General features: G+C 36.3%; 1 protein-coding gene across 1 annotated transcript in view; it reads right to left on the minus strand.

Moving 5' to 3' along the window:
• The window catches only part of LOC127840126 (uncharacterized), a 58,477-nt gene extending 35,114 nt beyond the window's left edge, over nt 1-23,363 (minus strand). Inside the window, exons 1-7 of the mRNA XM_052368602.1 lie at nt 22,814-23,363; nt 12,397-13,379; nt 11,241-11,596; nt 10,071-10,136; nt 3,238-4,102; nt 959-1,178; nt 383-454 (exon numbers count right to left, since the gene is read on the minus strand). Of these exons, the coding sequence (XP_052224562.1) occupies nt 11,250-11,596; nt 12,397-13,379; nt 22,814-22,971 (1,488 nt within the window). The 5' untranslated portion in view covers nt 22,972-23,363 and the 3' untranslated portion in view covers nt 383-454; nt 959-1,178; nt 3,238-4,102; nt 10,071-10,136; nt 11,241-11,249. The remainder of the gene's footprint in view (nt 1-382; nt 455-958; nt 1,179-3,237; nt 4,103-10,070; nt 10,137-11,240; nt 11,597-12,396; nt 13,380-22,813) is intronic.
• Nucleotides 23,364-23,567: the final 204 nt, after the last annotated feature.

Raw genomic sequence — 23,567 nt, forward strand, 5'->3', positions numbered from 1 at the left:
TTGATCCGCCGCGTACGTATGCGGCGGATTTACTCCGCCAAAGTACGCGAGGTAAATACAGACTCGGCGTCGTTGCGCCGATCGATGCCGAGTGCCACGGCGATACGCCGTGTGAACACACGATTCGGCCGCCGCGTACTAATAATCTGGCCGTGGCATAGCCGCGGATTATGTTTGTGCCGCGTTGGCTGAACTGTATACAAAAGTTTGTCGCTGAACTTTTAAACTGAAATCCTTTAACTTGTCAATTAATGGAAGAGCAGAAACCACAGTTGGCATTTAGTTTAACCTATTTATTAAAGTATGATTGCATCTAAAGTCTTAGGCTATTAAGAGTGGGTCTCTTGAAAGCTTTGCCACAGTGACTCCTTTTGCCACTTACCTATTGTGATGTAGGGGCAAAGTTGTAGTTGGGGACATTTCTCTCTGGGCCTGAACTTGTGAGTATAAGCCTCTGTGAACAGATAAAATGGTCTTAGCGCCTCCCAGAAATGTGTCCCTGTAAACCAAATAATTCAATGAATTTTGAAATGGCATCTGCTATATTGAAAGTCAATGAAGTTGGTTTGATTAAATAAATGCTCAAATATTGCCTTCTATATATGTACTCTTTATACAAACAGTGTTCATCCCTCTGGAGCTTATTAAGTTATGTGCAAAACCAAAAAAGTGGAACGGATATAAGGAGGATAAAATGAAGGACGGAGGTTACTTGTAATTAAAGACATTGCCAAATCTTTACACCCCCCCCCCCCTGCACCATTTCATAACATAGTGATTTAAAAAAAAACTATATACTGCAAAGATCTCAAGGCTATTGGCGGCTATTATGCATATTTACGAGTGCATAGTAATGTTATTTAATTTGTTTAAGTTAGTAGCATAGAGTTTAATCAACACATGAAATTAGGAGTACACACCTGCACATTATACACGGTAAATTACAGCCCAAATATACCTTGTGGATGAGATAATCTCGGCCCTTAGGCAGGAAAAATTGAAACTCCAGGTTTAGACTGGCTGCACCCTGCTGGAAGGATTCGTTTAGCATTTTGCCCGAGGTCCTGCGCCAAGAGCCAACTACCCCCGATGCACAGGAAGTGTCTCTGGGCGTCTGGGCCCAGCTGACCAAAGAGCCTGTTGTTAAGCTGGGTACCAATCAAGGATTGCATCAAGTCCTGACAACAATAAATTTATATTTAGGATATCGGAATTGATTGTTCACCAATAACAACTCAGAATAGCGTTGTATCAATGTTTAATGGGCATCAACTTGAAATTGAAAGTTAGGGGTTTTAAACCTCAAGGAATACATGGTAAAGTACAGTTTGTAGCAAGGTGTAATACTTATTTTTTTTTAATCAAAACCAGGCCTTACTTGAGCAATTTAGAATGTGAGACTGTACACCTTTAATTATGCGATATACAACTTTAAATGTGATAATAAACAACTTTAAATGTAAGACAACATAATTTTAAATGTGATACTCAGCAACTGAAAATGTGAGACGATACAGCTTTAAATGTGACACTGTACAGCTTAAAGTGTGAGACTGCACACCTTTTAATGTGACAGTTTATGACTTATATGTGAGACTAAACAACTTTAAATGTGAGACAATTAATACAACTGTATGACATATAATAAGAAACAATAGATGTGAGATGAATACTGTAAGTGTATGAGTACTTGATCACACACGTTTTATCTATGGATCAGACAATAGGCGCTCGATGTCAATGACAATGTTTTATTTATTTATTTGTTTTTTAGTTACCCGTTGTTTATTATAATGCATACACATACTAAATTAATAAAAATCTTCTGACAAAACGTCTTCTTAAAAAAAAGATAGTTCGACTATGTACATATATATATTGACAAGGTAAATCACTCACCATTTTCTAAACAACGGAAGTGTGTCATTAATAATTAAATCGCTGTCACCCCGCTGGCTTATTGAAATGCGCGCGCAGGCCAGAAACCTCGCTCTTTCTCTATCTACTTTCAGTTTCAACAGAAACATCCAAAGACGATGTGATAAATCCTTGTAACTATTGTTTCACTCAATTAATGGGGGCAATCAACAAAAGATATTGTAAATTGCATACACATGAATCATTCCTTACCAATTGTTTAACTTGATTTCGTCTGCCATGGTGATTTCCAGAAAAAAAATCAGCACGTCAAAAATCAAATCTGGCGCCCATAGTGTTTAGTGGCTGTTATTGTGTATAAAGAGCGAGGTTCCCGGCCTGCGCGCGCATTTCAATGAGCGAGCTGGTGAAAGCGATTTAATTATGCATAATGACGCACTTCCGTTGCTTTAGAAAATTGGGAGTGATTTACCTTGTCAATAACTGTACATACATAGTCGAACTATCTTTTTTTTTCAAACGTTTTGTCGGAATTTTTTTTATTAATTTAGTATGTGTATGCATTATAATAAACAACGGGTAACTAAAAAATAAATTAATAAATAAATTTAAAATAAAACATTGTCATTGACATCGAGCGCCTATGGATCAGACAGAAATACAGATGAACGTCTATATTGAATACAGTCTATGACACTCTATCTTGCAACCAGGGGTTGTAATAATTTAAGTAGTAATTATTGCCTATTCTGGTTAAAACTATTCACTGTAGGTGATTTTGAATTGATACTTCTAGCAACTGGTGCTGAAATTGTGTGCATAAGGATATGAAAGCAATATAGTGCTATTGTTTTGAAAACATCCGGGCGCTAATTTGAATAATAATCATATCCAATTATATGTGAAAAAAATAATTTATGTAACTCCAACTTCAAAATAGTAATGAAACTTAGTGAAATAAGCAAATTAAACAAGTTATTCTTATCAAAGACTCTAAAATGTGCAAGAACTATGGGCCAGCTCTACGCAGAGAGTTTATTTTAAACATTTTTGAATTGGGACAATTCGGAAAAAATCATGCTGTTTTGAATTAAATTGGGAAAATGGTTGTTGTTTTTGCTAAAAAATTAAACATTGAGAATAAGTGCTATCTATATTAATTGCACTAAGGTTCAAGTTATAGAGCTGAATAAGGAAATGAACTCAATGTTGCAACCTATTAAAACATTTTTGGGGGGCAAACCTTGAATTGAAAATTTTAGCTAGTAATTATGGGAAAATATAGACTTTTTGAGTCTAGGAGTGGGACTGAATTTTGGCCCCAATTACGGCAAAATAAATAATACTGTAAGGTCTCACCTGAGGCTCAAGGAGCTGAGCTGATATTGCTAAGGGCTGAGTTTGAGTTCTGATTAACGTTGGGTTGAGAGTCGAAGGGCCTACTGGACCACACAACACAACTGCTGTCATTTGTCAATGCCTTCTCTAGCCTCGATTCAATACGAGGCCTATGGGCTCTGAGTGGGAAGTGCTCGTAACAAAGCTAGACATGTTTACATTTTGCACCTTGTTTATAATCTTTGGCGGAATTTGCGTCTGAGGCATGCCCCAAGGATGTATTGTGCTCTGGGTGTTCACAGCCAAGTCATTACTGCCTTTCTTCGTCAGCAAAAGCGTCAGAAGCGTGTTCTCTTTGGACAGTTTACACGCCTGAGAGGACAAACTGAGACGTCCGTCACGCTATTACTGCCCAAACTATCAACAGCAGAAGTATCTACTTTGGAAAGCCTACACTTCTAAATTAATCGCTTCAATTGTTCCTTGATTTTTTGCCCTGTTTCTTGCTGAATTTCTGTTGGTCCCATAATGAATGGAACAAGTTATTCAACTTTGTATTCTGTGATATTCTATGTGATGTCCCAGAGCAAGCACACTGGCTGTTAGTTTTACCATTTCTACTGCTTATATTTAACAAAACTACTCAGGCTTGAGTGTGGAAAACTCAACCAGGACATTGCGGTTGTTGAGAACAGCCCGTGAAAACTTGACGTGCTGAGAATTTCCTGCAGAACAGAATTGTTCAACGATGCTGATCCTTTGAGGCTGCAGGTCAAAAGTGAGGAGTTAGTGGTCAGGGGAGGGGAAGGGTCGTCCTTGACTGGATCTCCTGCATGCTGGACTGGTACTGTTGCTGGGCCAGCTCAATACCAATGCTGGTGCTCTCCTGAAAACAGCACAGTGGGTTATATGAATGTGTAACAAATGTTTATATTACAATCTACAACAAACTATGCCTCTTGATTAGATGTGAAGGTTTTCAACAGCAAAAATTCATTCTCATGCATGTCTTATTTGGTATTTCATTGGTTCCTTGTCCTGAATAGCATGAACATATATACAATTAAACCATTTCGTATTGAAACATTAAAAGTTTTGGCTATTGCTATACTAACCTGTAAATTCATAATTATAGTTTTTCTTAACTTTCAGATATGTAATTTCATAAGTCAATATGCAGCTTGTCAATATAAGGAAGTGTCGTCCCAGATTAGCATGTCCACATAAGCTAATCAGGGAAAAAACTTTCTGACTAGACTGAATTTTTAAAAGATGATTCTTCTTTTCAACCAAAACAAGGGACAAAATTGTCACAAAACCAGGTTTTGATTGTGAAAAAAAAATCTGATAAAGGGAGAAAACTCAAACAGAACTTTTGAAATGACCAAAAAAAAAATAACCCCCTTTGTAAGTTTTTTTTTTTAAATCTATTTTTAGTCGTGGCGACCTTGACATTGGAGATATTGACGTGATTCTTTCGTGGGACACACCGTCCCATGATGGTGAACAAATGTGCCAAATGATTTTAAAATCTCACAATGAATGACATAGTTATGGCCAGGACAAGCTCATTTATGGCCTTTTTTGACCTTTGAACTCAAAGTGTGACCTTGACCTTGGAGATATCGACGTAATTATTTCGCGCGACACACCGTCCAATGATGGTGAACAAATGTGCCAAATGATTTTAAAATCTGACGATGAACGACATAGTTATGGCTCGGACAAGCTCATTTATGGCCATTTTTGACCTTTGAACTCAAAGTGTGACCTTGACCTTGGAGATATCGACGTAATTATTTCGCGCGACACACCGTCCAATGATGGTGAAAAAATGTGCCAAATGATTTTAAAATCTGACAATGAACGACATAGTTATGGCCCGGACAAGCTTATTCCGCCAGCCCGCCAGCCAGCCCGCCCGCCAGCCAGCCAGCCAGCCAGCCCGCCCGCATTCGCCAATCTAATAACCAGTTTTTTCCTTCGGAAAACCTGGTTAAAAATACCTTTGAAGAGGAAAGTGTTGTCCCTTATTAGCCTGTGCAGAATGCAGAAAATTATATTGTGGAAAATTATATTGTTAAAAATTTAATATTGTTTGAGTGTACCCATTCTTTTAATCACTTTACTTTTACAAAGCATTCATATATGTTTTAATTTAATATATGTTTCAATAAATGGGAGGCAAAAACTAAATAAAAATGTCTTCCAAAAGTTGCAAAAAGACACCTACATTTTTTACCATGCCTTGAAATGTCTTAGCTTGTTAAAATCTGTTTAAATTCACAATAGAAAACATATCCAAAGTAAATCAATATCCAACAAATTAAATGTTGAGTTTCAGTGCTCATTTCATTATTCCGCTAGCATATAAGGAAGCGCCTATTATGGTGTACTTTATAAAGAAGGAAAGACAATCTGTTCAGTATTCACATACACCTGGGAGTAAAATTATGTTACAGGCCACTTGCCCTTAATTATTTCTAGCTGATAGCACTACTTTGCTCTTACTTTGGTGACGCCCACAAATCCAAATTTTTACAGTAACCAATACCAAGACATGAATTTTTTCTAAGTAAATTGAAAACGTTAGCTTTGTTTCATATGTTAAGGGAAAATAAAAGTTTCAGTAAAAATATTACCCACACACCCTCAAACACAAATCATATACATGTAACAGGGCTTGGTTTGTCTCATCTTTGTGAAGTGTTTCAGCCCACTCATTATAAATTTGTTAAAGTTGTGAACAAATGAGGAGCAAACTCCTTAAAATTGCCAAAATTTGAGTCACAAACTTGTTTTAATTGTGAAACTTTGAGTCACGAAATTCTCAAATTTGTGAAAAACGGCCATTCGGAGGAAAAATAGCCCTGAATCATGCTCTTTGAAGACAAGACTTATATTGTATACCTCTTCAAAACAGGCCCTGAATAATAAAACAGAGCAAAATATTAGTCACCAATTCAAGCTGGAGACTGGAGTGTTACACGCCTGATCCTGGAAAAATATTTATACTCGTTGGCATGACACTTCAAGGTTTAAAAAAAAAATAACTTTTTCGTGGACACTTAAATTCGTGGATTTTGTATTTTCGAAAAAAGGAATTTGCCCTGGGTGATTTTGTTATGTGTTTGAGCTAATTTCATGGGTCAGTAAGCCCACAAAATCAACATTAATTAATGTCCCACAAATAAAAATGAATTTGCAGTTCATAATCAACATGTTTTTTAGAAATGTGTTTGACTAGATTTATTTTATTTGTTTTTAATTTAAATTCAGACTTAACTTGAGTCTGATTCTGGGACAACTGGGCTTAATAAATGTATATAATGTCCTCCCACATTAGCCTGCGCAGTCCTCACAGGCTATAACCTGAGACGACAATATCCACCAAGACTTGATTTTTGTTTGGAAGAAATTCCCTTAAAACTAAAATTTCTTCAAAAGCGGAAAGCATTATCCCTGATAATTCTGAGTGCCCACTGCACAGGCTAATCTGTGGATGGTACATAACATGCATTAAGCACCCTTTTTCCATAACAAGACTCACCTGGTATCATCTTGTACAACTCTGTAACAGACTGTAGGGGGACTTACTTTGAGCCTCATTCTGAGAAAACAGGGCTTAATAAATTGTGCACTAAGTGTACTAGCCTATAGAGCCACACAGGCTTATCAGGGACAACACTTTCCACTAGACTGACATTTTCTTTAAGAAGAGACTTCCTATATACAAAAAAATGCATAACTGCGGAAAGTGACATCCATGATTTTCATGTGCAGACTACACAGGCTAATCTGGGACCACACTTAACGCACATGCATTTAGTCCCTGTGCAGACTACACAGGCTATTCTGGGACCACACTTTACACACATGCAATTAGTCCCTGTGCAGACTACACAGGCTAATCTGGGACCACACTTTACGCACATGCATTTAGTCCCTGTACAGACTACACAGGCTTATCTGGGACCACACTTTATGCACATGCATTTAGTCCCTGTGCAGACTACACAGGCTATTCTGGGACCACACTTTACACACATGCATTAAGTCCCTGTACAGACTACACAGGCTAATCTGGGACCACACTTTACACACATGCATTTAGTCCCTGTACAGACTACACAGGCTAATCTGGGACCACACTTTACACACATGCATTAAGTCCCTGTACAGACTACACAGGCTAATCTGGGACTACACTTTACACACATGCATTTAGTCCCTGTACAGACTACCCATGCTAATCTGGGACTACACTTTACACACATGCATTTAGTCCCTGTGCAGACTACACAGGCTAATCTGGGACTACACTTTACACACATGCATTTAGTCCCTGTACAGACTACACATGCTAATCTGGGACTACACTTTACACACATGCATTTAGTCCCTGTGCAGACTACACAGGCTAATCTGGGACCACACTTTACACACATGCATTTAGTCCCTGTACAGACTACACAGGCTAATCTGGGACTACACTTTACACACATGCATTTAGTCCCTGTGCAGACTACACAGGCTAATCTGTACCACACTTTACGCACATGCATTTAGTCCCCGTACAGACTACACAGGCTAATCTGGGACCATACTTTACACACATGCATTTAGTCCCTGTACAGACTACACAGGCTAATCTGGGACCACACTTTACACACATGCATTAAGTCCCTGTACAGACTACACAGGCTTATCTGGGACCACACTTTACACACATGCATTTAGTCCCTGTACAGACTACACAGGCTAATCTGGGACCACACTTTACACACATGCATTTAGTCACTGTACAGACTACACAGGCTAATCTGGGACCACACTTTACGCACATGCATTTAGTCCCTGTGCAGACTACACAGGCTTATCTGGGACCACACTTTACACACATGCATTTAGTCCCTGTACAGACTACACAGGCTAATCTGGGACCACACTTTACGCACATGCATTTAGTCCCTGTACAGACTACACAGGCTAATCTGGGACCACACTTTATGCACATGCATTTAGTCCCTGTACAGACTACACAGGCTAATCTGGGACCACACTTTATGCACATGCATTTAGTCCCTGCACAGACAACACAGGCTAATCTGGGACCACACTTTACGCACATGCATTTAGTCCCATTATCCCAGAGATAGGCACATATGTTTCTTGAAAAAACACTCAACAACAGACTGTAAGCAGACTTAACTTAAGTTTGTGCAATGAGGCCGGAGTCCTTCTAATAGTGAAAATTCTTGGTGTTTTGACCACAAATTGGGATATTGTGTTGTTGGTTTTTTTGCTTACAAATACTATATAATCGAGAATAAGCGTTTTCAACATTGTATTTACATGAAATAAGGTTCAAGTAATAGAGCTGGGTAGGGAGATTAACTTGATATTGTGATACATTTATTTTTCTTTATCTTCAATAGGAAATTTAAGGCAGTTGTTTGGGAAAATACAATGTTTTAGGATTGTAAACGGGGTCGATTTCAGACCCCAAATTTGACAAATAACAGCAACACTATATACATACTAAAAACTGTACATCTCCTTGCAAACAGGCTCTATACAACCAAGGCATTCCAAGCTTCATGAAATATCTCACAACTTTAAAAAACTCAAGGTCTGCATGGGAATGATATAAATTCTCGAGGTGTTGTGTTAATGAGGTTTCTTATGAGTAAGTTGGGAAGCATCGAGCTGAAAAGGTTTTTAGTTATTGATCCTCAAGAAAAAGAAGTCGAGTTTTTAAAGGATATACAAGAAAAAGACACCATTTTACCTTCTGTGAAATCATATCATTCTTGTTCTCTTCATCTTTTACATTCTTAATACACAAGTAACACTGTAAAATCATTATAAATTGTTAGACATTATTTTTTGTTGATTTTAAGAGTTGACTGATCCACAAATGTATCACAACACATCGGAAAATAACTGACATAAATACCTCATTTATTTTTCCCATTTGAAAAATCCACGAATTAACTGCTGTGTCCATAAACGGGTTTTTTTTACGACGACATTTCATATGGACGAATATCAATGATTTTGTAATAAACAAACAATTAAAGAGGATATTTTTCCTTATGTAAATTCATACTGTTCTATACAACCTCATCTTTTTTTGCATTCTTAATAAACAGGGATTACACAAGTCGGCGCTTTCCTGGTGACAGGGTTTTTTTCCCACTTTTTGGGAAGATAGCCCATGGCATTGGAATTGGGAATTTTATCGGCATTTTCATGTAATTGGGAAAATAAATTAATTAGCCTTTTTTTCCACACGAAAAGTCCAGTGATTAGGGAAATACTAAATTTGATATAACTCTTTATAATCATTCAAATTAAAAGAACAAAATCATATAATACTTTGTTATATGTAATTGATGTAAAATTGAGATAAAATACGCATTAGACACTTCTTTCTAAAAAAAAAATTTTTTTTTTTTTTTAGGAAATCTGGAAATTTTTGTCACATTTTGGGAAAAAAGTATACTTTTTGGGATTGGGAACATAGCTGAATTTCGGCTATAAAATCGGGCCAAAAAAAAACCTGGGTGTATTTATGGGTCTGTTAAACGGACCCATACCCGAAGCATTTTATTTGTTCTTAAAAAAGTGCCTTATGATAATCATATATCAATAATATTTCAATTAGATCTAACAAAGAATATAACTATCATACTATGATTTTATTGGTATTAAATTTGAAGTATTACAAAGAATTTTTATTAAATTTGTTTTTCCTAAATCAATGGTCTTTTTCGTGGGAAAAAAATCAGAGTCCCCAAATTGCATTTTCCCCCAGAAAATACCTGACAATTCAATCTTGAATATGTTACCTTCTGCATATTCAGGTCATTCTTGTCCACCACATCATCAGCATCGTTGTCCTGACTCAGCAGCGACTGGAGCAGCAGAATAGCTTGATGTAATAATTTATGTGTATTTAGGAACAGCATAAAACAAAGTAACCAAGGGCTGTTTGTAAAACATGCATGCCCCCCATATGGGCTCTACGTTGTAGTGACAGCCATTGTGTGAATATGTTTTTTGTCAATGTGACCTTGACCTTTGACCTAGTGACCTGAAAATCAATAGGGGTCATCTGCGAGTCCTGATCAATCTACCTATCAAGTTTCATGATCCTAGGCATAAGCGTTCTTCAGTTATCATCCGGAAACCATGTTACTATTTCGGGTTACCGTGACCTTGACCTTTGACCTAGTGACCTGAAAATCAATAGGGTCATCTGCGAGTCATGATCAATGTACCTATGAAGTTTCATGATCCTAGGCATAAGCGTTCTTGAGTTATCATCCGAAAACCATTTTTCTATTCCGGGTCACTGTGACCTTGACCTTTGACCTAGTGACCTCAAAATCAATAGGGGTCATCTGCGAGTCATGATCAATGTTCCTATGAAGTTTCATGATCCTAGGCCCAAGCGTTCTTGAGTTATCATCCGGAAACCACCAGGTGGACCGACCGACTGACAGACTGACATGAGCAAAGCAATATACCCCGTCTTCTTCGAAGGGGGGCATAATAATTAAATATCATATCATATGTGAATATTATGTTAACATTATATATCAAAATATATTCCTTATAAGATTACTACTATATCATATTTTATAAAAACAAATTGCATCAATATAGATTTTGTACATACCATTGTGTATCTCGAAATGAAAGTCTAAAAATAGCATTAAGTGCAATGTACATGTGCATCTATGTACAAGCATTAAATTTGCAGTTGAAGTGCTTTGTTTGTTCATGCACAGCTTTAAAAAACTTAAATTAAAGGACCATAAAGAAAAAATGTTATGACAACATAACATAATATGAATAAGTACTTTTATTTAAAAAAAAATCACATTGTATAAGTAAATTACTATTATGTGTACACAAAAAAGTTGTATTGAAATATAAAACACTTCAATGTTTGTATGCTCATCAACACATTGTGATTCAAATATTAATCACGAATTACAACAACTAATACATACATGTACACACTATTCCACTCTCAACACCAGGATGTCCCCCAGCTGTCCCACAATGATGGAGGATGTTGTGCTGCAGTAGCAGACTGACCATGGGTGCCTCACTCCATCCTCCTGAGTAGCCAGCGTAGTCAGCTTACTCTTCCCCTCCCAGCCCACCTGTAGTACAGTGTAGGACCAGGCTCCACAGACCAGCACCTGGCCTGCAGGGGTCACATGTAGACCATATGGGCCATATAGTGCTGGGTCTGAGTATGTAGCCAGGAGTGTGCCATCCCTGGCCAGGGTGAGAAGCTTGTCCTGTTTCCAGCTGGTGATGTACAGCCTGTCTCCTGAGGGACTCACAGCACACTTGTCTACTGCAAAACAGAGTAACATCAAGATATTGAATTACTGTCAATGTTAAATAATCTTATTACACATACTGCAGTGATATTGTTTTACGCATATGTTGCTATAAAGAGGCCTTTACACATCTAAAATATATGCATACATTTCAATGATTCAATAGTTAAGCGTGACAATAAACTTCAGCAGCAGAGCTATTGTGTTAACGTTTGACATGTTTAAATGCGACTGGTGAGTTAGATATGAATTGAAGCAAAACAATTCCACAGATGGAAACAATTACACATACTGAAACAATTGCACAGTTCTATCAACAGGTAAACATATTGTACATGTACAATCATTTTACAACCACAAAATTAAGACAGGGTCAGAAAGTGTCTCTTTCCCAGGAACTCAGTTTCTATTTATAGACATGCCATGTAGTGACAGTCAAAATACTTCATTACTCATGTTTATAAATCAATATTTCTGAATCTTGTTTTGGCTACAATGTACTGTAGCATTCAAAGGGCACATATGAATTATATAACAAATATTTTATAATACCTCAGCGGGTTTTCTGCTATTACATCTGAATTTTATTTTATTATCATCTCACAAGTATATAACTATAATTTATAAGATTTTTTTTCAAAATAATAAGATAATGGCCTAAAGGGTCAATATTTGTTGATTAAAAAAATAAATACCTATTCGGTTCATTTAGTGGATAAAAATCCCCAAATTTGTCATTGTATGGATTTAAAATAAAACAATTTGACTAGACATAATACGAATGTTATCAGGATGAATTCACCATGATTCTTACCTGTATCATCAGATGACCTATCTTCATAGAGTCTGCAGAGCTGTTTGCCATATAATGTGTACTTGAACAGAGCAGTACGAGAGCAGATAAACAGTTCACCCTCGTGGTGGTCAATACCTCTACATGTATGTTGTAACTCAAGCTTCCTACCAAGAGTGAGCTGGCTCTGGGTGACTGCAATAAACTGGACATTATGTGTGTAGCTAGTATTCACAGTCACTGCAACCTCACTGGGTGTGATCTGACACATGTCCCATACAGGTTCAGCAATACCACAGTGACTCACCACCTGGTACTGCTGGTTCAGCAGCTTGAACCTCCTATTCTCCCAGTCTGCGACCAGCACCTGCCCATCAGTCAGAACACATATGCCTGTGATACTACATTCATATGAATCACTTGGTATTCTCACATTGTGCTTAGCATTACTCTGGACATTAAACGCCTTGCCTGACTTTCCCAGCTGAGTCAGTGCCTGCTGTATTATATGCTTACATTTTATGCTGGCTATTAGGCAGAGCTGCTTATGATCTCCAATTTTCTGAACAATTTCATGGAATTGTGACAAGTCATTGTGAAGACTGGTGCATTTATGAATAGAACTTGTAACTGACCCTTTAATGCTTATAACCTCAGCTTTCATCTCGTCAAGTTCCTTCACAGTAATATTATCGAATTCATTCAAGATAGAAACAACATTCCTACACATCTCTTCTTTTAAATATTGCTCATTTCCGCCTGATGTTCCCACAGAATTATTATCACATTCATCTATATAAGTATTTAAATTGCCACACATTTGCTTTATCATAACTTCCCTATGTTCATTGTATGTTCTCTGCAATGACTGAATGCTGGCCTCTTGACTGATCCGCAGGGTTTTAATTTCCCCCAGGACAGTTTCCAGCTCCACTGACAGCCCCTCTAGGCCTGAGGGCTGCGAGTTGGTCAGCTCCGAAATCTGGGTCACTTCTCTGCACTGGCTGAAATAAACAATTAATACATGTACATACCAAGGAATATTCAGTGATATTATGTAATGCTTCAAACAAGTATAGTGTCAAATAAAAACATACATGGACAATAAATTAACACTTCTTGGGCTTAATATGGGGGTTAATAGATATGCACTCTTCCATCCATCTGCGTGACTTTTCTGTTGTATATAACTCAACATGTATTCCTGCAACTTAACAAGTACAGTAACCAGGCATGTGATCTAATGCGCACTTCTATACATGTATGTTTTTTGTGTTGTTTTCATCATAATTGTAGTAGTGTCTCATATTTATACAAAAATGACATTTTAAAATATGTGCAGTGTAACATAAACAGTATTGCTACAAGAGGACTAACACTACATAAATACTTATCATTGTGTAATTTTACCCACATGCATAGTTTGATATGTCTTTTTCACATACCCAGACAGATGGCCCTGTTTAGCAAAGAAATCACATTTAAAATTGTGTTGTGAGTAACTCAAAGAGTACAGCTGATAGAGGGATGAACTATTCTTAAAGTATAACCCATGTAAAATTATGCACCTTGATATTTTTTTGAAGTTGTTTTTTTACATAAGAAGAGTTATGTGACAATCCCTTTAACCAAACGATAATATTTTTTCAATTGTGAGAAGCGTTACTCAAATAGAGGGATACTTCTACAGTAACATAGTAATTGTCAGGTCAACGTGTGCAACTCCAAATGTTTGTTCATAATTTAAAGACATTTGTGCAGTTGTGGGACAAATTGGATTGTAGAGGTATCCATGTACTAAGAATACATTTCTAGTAGTTAATATTGTTTTCAGTTTTAGTATCATTGTACACCTTGACCACACTATCCATAATAACACATGCAAGAAAAGATCATTAATGCTCTTCCATCCCACAAAAAAACAAGCATGACGTATATTTAATGTCTATTCCCAAACTCAGTATGTATAGTCTAGCCTGTGATGAGCGACTTATGACATGCAACCTGGTCTACTATCTCCCAATATTTGTTGTTGCTATTTAACCTCTTGTGATTATTTTGCTTTTGTTGTTGTCATGTGATCTATTTGTGGAAAAGTAAAGACGCCATTGTTAAATGTTTGAATGGTCTAGTTAGCGTGTGCAACTCCATGTTTGTTCAAAATGTTCCTAATTATTCTTGAGTAATCATCAGGAAACCATTTTACTGTTTCGAGTCACTGTGACCTTGACCTTTGATCTAGTTACCTGAAAATCAATAGGGGTCATCTGCCAGTGATGATCAATGTACCTATGAAGTTTCATGATCCTAGGCGTAAGCATTCTTGAGTTATCATCCGAAAACCATTTTACTAAGTTGAGTCACCGTGACATTTTAATTGTCAGGTAAACTCGTGCAACTCCATATGTTTCTTCATAATTTTTTGACATTAATGAAGTTGTCTTAAATGGGTTAAAATTCAATGATTAAATGCATTTAATAATGGCAGTACTGTAATATAACTTTTATCATAATTGAAAATCTGCTTATAATATTATTATAGGTATAACAGGAACTAAAACTGACTACTAAATCTTTATAATTTCATGTTATAATCTTCTGTGACCTTTGACCTATTGACCTTAAAATGGATTGACCTCTTAATTTTCCTCAATGTAAACATAAAACATGTTGCCTGGCTGTAGGTCAAAGCATTCCCTAGATATACTGTGGAACACAATTGGTCTACGGACCAACTGACTAAAGAACAGATGCAAAGCAAAATAACCCTGCTTCTTACAAAAGGGTCCTCTATTTCTTAATATAGTCGGAGTATTAACATTCTAGCCTGTGATAAGCATCTTATGACATGCAACCCAGCGATTTTTTTTCTTCTTTATAAAGTACCTGTAAAGGTATACTTTCCCAATTGAAGAAAAACAACGAAATTCCAAATTGCTGTCTGAAAATTTCCAAAAATAAAGACAAATCCATTAAAAAATTTTCAAGAAGTGCATTTTCTGCAAGTTAACAAACAAGTACAAGAGGGCCATGATGGCCCTGTATCGCTCTACTGCTGAAAATATTCTTGGCGTGTGCAAATACTTAAATATAGGCCCAATTTAAGCACATGTACACTTTTGTGACACCTGGGGCAGGGTCAAATTTGACCCCAGGGGCTTAATTTGAGCAAACTTTGTAGAGGACTACTGTATCTCACTACATACAAAATGTGGTAGCCCTAGGTCCTAGAGTTAAGGACAAGAATATTTTGAAAGTTTTCACAAAATAAGCATGATATAAGCATACACTACGCGCCCCGGGATTTTTTTCTAAATCACCGACCACCGCGTTTGGGCCAACGTGGCAAATTGCATTGATTCGCCGCAAATTGCAGTGAATTCACGCTGTGGTTGATTCACGGTGATTTCACTGCGACCATTGGGCGATAAAGATCAGCTGTAGAATCATTGCAAAACACCGCAAATCGCCTTGATTCGCGGTGACTACTAGATTTAAAATTCAACTTATTAACTTATGTCATCACTATTGACGATCACATTAGATCGCGAAAATGTATTCCGATATGAAAGTAAACACCGTACTGAAACAGCGCAACGGTTACAATACAGCATCTATGACATTCTTTAGGACTCTTACAATGTATCGTCAATATTAACCAGAATTCGCTTTTAAAATGGAAATCGGGCATATGCGGGATTATCAAGCAATGGATAAAGACGGAAGAAGTTGTATTAATGTGATCGAGACAGTTGAAACGTATGTATCGGGGAATCGAGTGACTCGGGGGAAAATACGTCGATTACATTACAATCAGTTATGAGTTCTCCATGGCTTCAAACTGTTAAATTGTATAATCAATAACGCAATTATCACTTCTCCAGTTGCGGTATCATACAGATAGGTGCGAACACAGTTTTGTTTTATACGCAGCATTTAAAAAGTAACAAATAACCTGTCAGGGACATGGGGTGTGAAATACATGTTGAAATTTTAAAAAGTTTACTCTCTTATATCTGCCAACAATGCTAATAATCCCATATTGCTATAATCTTTGTGAAGATTAGACATGTACATGTAACGTAGGAAAATCGTTCTTCACTGCGTTGACCGTGAACAGGGTAAATTGCAGTGAATCACCGCGGAGATGATATTTATAGCATACACGGCGATCATGCTCGACCTATCGTGATGAAACGCGCGAGATTGCGATGATTTTTCACCCAAAATAAATAATGACCACCGAGTGTCAGTGATTTAGGCAAAAATCACCGCCTAATTTTAAGTGTAGCAAACTATGTATAAACAACGATAATTCCGGATGATCACAGCTTCCATTTTCAAAAGTATAGGCTGTTCAACATTGCTCGAGAAATAGTAAAGACAAACGTTTAGTAACGTTCCATTAAATGAATTTTACACGCTTCTATTTTATTAAATAGATCAAGCAGCCCAATGGCGATTGGAGAAGCGTACATCACCTGAAGCAATGTGTAAATTTAAATTGAGATGCACATTTAAGTTATTTTCTGAAAATCAGGACGAAGTGAAAGTATTAATTTTACAAATAAACCAACATTTGATTTTATTCAAATGGTCGACATTATTCATATATATGTGTCGTCTGTGTATTTGAGCAACTCTTTAGCATATATATATCGTTTATTTCAACGTTTAAAGCAAGTCTTGTTTCCGATATTAAACTATAAAAATTTCTTCTGTATGGTTACTGACCTACACAATCATTGACAGATGACATCCGATGGTAATTGTATGAAGTATGCAGAGAAGCTGACGAAATGTTAAAACAATCGCGAAGAAGTAAAAATATCAGGTTATTATCTGTACCTGTTTCTTTCGGAGTGAATACTCGTTGTGGCTGCGGAGAAACTTCGAGAACAAAAGAATCTGTAGCCGCGAACTTTGTTGGTTTTGCGTGAGCTGTACTGTACAATTGTTATTTCAACAAATAAAGATATTGTTTGTAAATCAGGATTCGACATTCAGCAAGTACGGTGTTTACTTTCATATTGGAATACATTTTCGCGATCTAATGTGATCGTCAATAGTGATGACATTAGTTAATGAGTTAATTTAAATCTAGTAGTCACCGTGAATCAAGGCGATTTGCGGTGTTTTCGCAATGATTCTACAGCTGATCTTTATCGCCAGATGGTCGCAGTGCAAATCACGGTGGAATGACCCTGAATCAACCACAGAGTGGATTCACCGCAATTTGCGGCAAATTACTGCGATTTGCCACGTTGGCCCAAACGCGTTGGTCGGTGATTTAGGCAAAAATCCCGGGGCGCGTAGTGTATTATAATCTGTCTACTCCAAATTAACATTGACCAACTCTAAAAAAAACTATTTTGGTAATAGATAATATTTATTTCATACATTATTTGTATACATATTCTTAAATATCATTGCTAACGAATCAGAAAGTTTCAATAGGTCATCATTCCGAAACAAGATGTGTTTGTGAAACACAATGTCCCCCTATATGATGTTTGACCTTGAAGGATGACCTTGACCTTGTGAAGGATGACCTTGACCTTTCACCACTTAAAATGTGCAGCTCTATGAGATGCACATGCATGCCAAATATCAAGTTGCTATCTTCAATATTGCAAAAGTATTCATAAAATAAGTGATTTGGGCCGCATATATTTGACTTTGACCTTGAAGGATGACCTTGACCTTTCACCACTCAAAATGTGCAGCTCCATGAAATGCACATGCATGCCAAATATCAAGTTGCTATCTTCAATATTGCAAAAGTATTTATAAAATAAGCGATTTGGGCCACATATATTTGACCTCTGACCTTGAAGGATGACCTTGACCTTGACCTTTCACCACTCAAAATGTGCAGCTCCATGAGATACACATGCATGCCAAATATCAAGTTGCTATCTTTAATATTGCAAAAGTATTCATAAAATGAGCGATTTTGGCCACATGTATTTGACCTCTGACCTTGAAGGATGACCTTGACCTTGAACTTTCACCACTCAAAATGTGCAGCTTCATGAGATACACATGCATGCCAAATATGAAGTTGCTATCTTCAATATAACAAAAGTAATTGCAAAATGTTAAAGTTGGCGCAAACAGACCAACAGACAGGGCAAAAACAATATGTCCCCCACTACTATAGTGGGGGACATAAAAAATGAGTTAATGGTTTTGTGTAGAAGCGTAGTGTTGAGCACCCGCTTACAGTTTACAGTTTTTAAATTATACTATGTTAATATGACAGAAGTGGTTTCATTTTTTTTTAGATGCTTGATCTACATTACAGCCAACACGGAATAAACATAATCTGCGGCTACGCCACAGCCTGAAATTTAGAATGCGGCGGCCGTTTCGAGTGTTCACGCGGCGTATTGCTGAGGCACTCGGCATCGATCTGCGCAACGACGCAGAGTCTGTTTAAACCTCCCATACTTTCACTGAGTAAATCCGCCGCATACATACTCGGCAGATTGAGTGAAAAGATATACACCTACATGTACATTTGTGTAGCATAGAAAACTAGATTTATGCTACTTTCATATTTATTATATTCACGTTTTAATAATCGATATGGCACGTAGTTCGCTTTAACAAATTATCGTTAATAAATTACGCACAATGTTAATGTTTCGTTCGATTCTGAAATGAGCTTTCTTAAATTTGTAATCCGCAACAAGCTTCCTAATGTTAATGCAAATGCTACATTAACAAATTCTAGCGTCAAATAAACAGTGCTAAAATATCCTTTGTCTCCATAAAAAGCGCGCAAAAATTATGCAGACATGTACAACGTCGCATGGAAAGTTTGGGAGTATTTTGTGTTGTATAAAAACATTCATCACATCAGGCGATTTATGCGTGTTCAATGGGGAAAAAAACCGCCCCGATTGGGCGTTATTTCATCACATCTTTACATGGTAACAAACGCCAAAATGTACTTGATACTTAAGAATAATTGCGAATAAGTTCGTGTCTTGAGCACTTTTATCGTAAATATTTACCGGAATTTCCTTTAAAACTGGAATATACCGGATTATCGGGTAATGATAAGGGATATCAACTGTAAAATATAAACAAAATGAAACTAATTTATATACACATAGTCAAACGATAGTTTTAATAAGCTGATAATTAACAAAACAGCAATTTAGTGTTGGTTATTGATGTGGCTTCAAACTGCTAATTGTCTCAGCTAAAATATAATAGCAAAAACAACAAGCAATTATAAATCAACCAACTGCTGGATTCTTGACCACTCGTATGAGACAACACATAATTACGTGACATTTATGTGTGAAATACATACACTACGGGCAGGAAACAAACTAACTTGGGGCCAGCCACATTAAATATGCTTATATGCTAATACACTTTGTCGTAAAAATTAGACCCAAAACAAATATGTCTGTTGATCGTTTTAATATGAAGACAATATTCATACAGTGCAATAAACGCACACAAAGTAACTTAAAGTACTTAAGCCGATTCTATAAATGACGATGGCAAATGATTATTGGAATCTTATTAATACATGCCTGTGATAATCGTATTTTGTTTTAATTAATTCGATTTTTTTTATTTGCATTCTTTTAAAATAATAATTATTTATATCTGGATGACAGCAATTTCTTTAGAAATGGGAATGCAATCACTAAAAACAAAACAACAGCATGTTTTTTTATTAACTAATTTATCTATTTTGAATCTGTGCGCATTAAATTAATTAGGATTTTAAATATAATTATAATTGTTCTTTTAAATTTCTTTGACTAACTAATCATTTAAAAAAGATTTTGATTTGAAGATGCGCATGGACTCGGCGTCATGTCGCAGATCGCGGCTTGCCTCGGCGAAAAGATGCAAAGCTTTGCTTCGAAATGCTTCAACGGCCGACACGGCATCGACTTGTTTCGCATTGCCGCCGCGGTTCTCAAAATATGTTTGTTCCATGTTGGCTGTACTGTAATTAATCTATTCTATTTTTTTTTAAACTTTGATCATTTTTGCCTCTTTGTTCTTTTTTTTTTGGTACTAATGTTTTAAAATTTTACCATGTTGTATTAGTCAAAGATTGTTGATGAATGTCCCAGAAGTGGTTTAAATGCAATGCCAAGAGCTTGAATAATGACAATAACGATAAATCCAGAAATAAGCATTAGTGAAAAATATAATTGCCAACTAAGGCAAAAGTCAAGTAAAGTACAAATGGACGGTTTGGTCAATCAATATATACATGTACCTCACACATCAATCAAGGCCGGGGCATACACACTATTGACTGATGAAAATCCTAACAAGGGCTGTTTGTAAAACACACATTCCCCCAAATTGGCTGTCAGTTGCAGTGGTAGCCATTGTGTGATTATGTTAGAAACCATTTTACTGCTTCAGGTCACTGTGACTTGACCTTAGTGACCTGAAAACCAAAAAGGGTCATCTGCCATCTGTCATAATCAATGTACCTATGATCCTAGGCATAAGCGTTCTTAAGTTCTCATCCAGAAACCATTTTACTATTTCGGGTCACCATGACCTTGACCTTTGACCTGAAAGTTGCTAATCCACCGATAATTACTAGTAACGCCCATATTATATAAACTGGAATCACAGTTCATTTTTTATACTAACAAGTCATAATACTACACATAAACATTAAGAAAACACATTTCCTCGATGAGATACATAAATTATCCGAGTAGAATTAAATTGCTACGTCATGACCTTCGACATTGTAAATGGCGGACGTATTGTAAATTAACATTGAACCCGCGTTCAATTAAAAAATGGCGATTCAAATTACAAGTTATGGTCATTCAATAATGGAGAAAGCATTAACTGGATGTAACAAACATTTGATAAGGTTTGTTAAACCAGATAACAACAAGGAAAATTTGGATAATTAAAGTTGAACTACTACTGGTAAGGCATTCTTAAGTGAATATATTTTGGACATGTATAGTAATCGGATAAACAGATAGATATACAAGATGTTCCATGCATTAAGATTGTGTTTTTGTACAAAAGCTATCATAGGGATGATGATAATATAATGAGGATAAATATGTGATGAAAAGGTGCTACTGGTACAAATCTTAAATTACTTAAATGTGTTAAAGACTTAAATGTGTTATGATCAAGTAATTTTAATGAGCATTTATTGTTTTTACAAATAAACATAGTATAGTGATAGAAATAATAAAAAGTTGTAAAATGAACAGGTTTTGTTTTAGAAAAACTTAGTCGATATTGTTCGCACAAATTATTGATAAGTGTGTCCTTATCTTTGTGTACCAATTCATTAAAATATGTTGTGTTATTTATCATGGTATTTTTTATTTAATAAAGCAGTATAACTTTTTAAGATATTGTGTTACTCTTAGAGCATATTTGTATTAAAAAAATTGAATAATACAGACAAAAACACAATTAGCACGCTTCAAAATTGACCCCAGCATTTTTAAGTTAGACTCCTCAAAATTTCAGTCCAGGGGCATTGATGACTCCTGGTTTTAAAAATCTATTGAAATCCCTGATGATCGGTCCTCGCAGTGATTTTTTACAATTTTTCTCATCTGAGTCCTGGGACTCCATAACCTGCAAAACTGCAGTCTCCGAATAAAAAAAACGAGTCAGGGGTTTTCCTCCCTTCATTGGAAAGAGGCCCTAACCTATGGATTTTGGGAAGAATTCTCACTAAAATTACTGCTTTGGGAAATGAAAAAGCTGGTGTAAGTAAAGATCTTTGGAAAATCTGCATGATTTTAATGAAATTTTTAATTGGGAAAGGGGCCTTTAACAGGCTCCTGATATATAAGGCTGAAAACCGCTGCTACTGCGAGTCCAAGTATTAAACTTTATTTTTTTGAAAATTCTATGCATTTTTGGGACTCACATAACTCAAAACTTTGCATCCCCAGATATTTTTGTGAGTCCAGGACGCAGGAATCACAGGTAAAAAAAAGCACTGCCCTCGATGCTCTCAAATTGCGTCACGTGATTCACACATTTTCAATGGGAATTCCCCCCATCCCAGAATTCAATTTGTATATGCAATTGTGTAAAATGGCGGACATTTGTGTTTATGAAATTCTTTGAAACATTCATTGTCAATATTGGCCGTATTTTGGTTTTGAAAATATAAATCGTAATAATACTGGATTATCCGGTAATGGATAGCGTTGGAACATGCAAAGATCTATCAATATTATATGTTTATTTATAGATTTAAGGAACATGTTTGTATCCATTGAAATCACAAGAAGGGTCTTTTAAAATTATGAAATAAAAGTGGGACTTCAAAATTTATGTTTGGGACGTCCAAATTTTATGGTTTGGTAGTCAGGACTTCCAACCTATAAAAGCTAGCGGAAGTGCTTTTAATTATTGATAACTAAAGGAATATAAATGTGTGAGATACCTGTGAATTGTTCCAACACATGCAGAGCAGCACAGCTGACTGTGGTCATGGCAAAACTGTGTCAGTGTTTCATCCGCATGCACCTCACACTTCCTGAGAAAATCTTCCACCGCCTTAGAAACTGACCATTTCTTAATATCCTCCCTTCCACATGTCATATGTTTTGTAAACAACTGACTATGCAGGATAACACATTTTTACAATAAAACCTTAAACATTGTTCACAATAAATGTCTGCAGATTCCATAAGATTCTGCTATAAACAACATGTGCAAGAAAAGTCTTCAACCATACGCAAACGTTTTGGAACTGAAGACAATGAACCTGTTGCCATTTTGTTACTGTTTATAATGTTAAAACCTTTTTGTTCGTATCGTTCAAGTATATTTCTTGTGAAATATGAAAACAATAAAGCTAGTTCCAAAAGTTTATCAACCTTAGAAGTTAAAATTAACACTGAAACACGGATAAATTCAAACACAAGATGTACAGTAAAACTTTTCAACCAAAGGCCAACGTTTCACAACATTAGACAATAAACCTGTCGCCAATTTTGATACTCTACAGGGGTGGCGAAATCAAATGTCCGAGTTGCCCGAGTCGTAAATTTGCTTGTCTGGGCAACTGATTTTTTTCAATTAAGTTGTCCGTGGACAACAAGTTTTTTAAAAGTCGGGTCCAGGAATACAAAAAAATACATTGTATCAAAGCCGTAATTAAGTTTTACAAAACCGTATGTTGACATACGATTACA

Source organism: Dreissena polymorpha, chromosome 7 (assembly GCF_020536995.1).
Source record: "Dreissena polymorpha isolate Duluth1 chromosome 7, UMN_Dpol_1.0, whole genome shotgun sequence".
NCBI lineage: Eukaryota > Metazoa > Mollusca > Bivalvia > Myida > Dreissenidae > Dreissena > Dreissena polymorpha.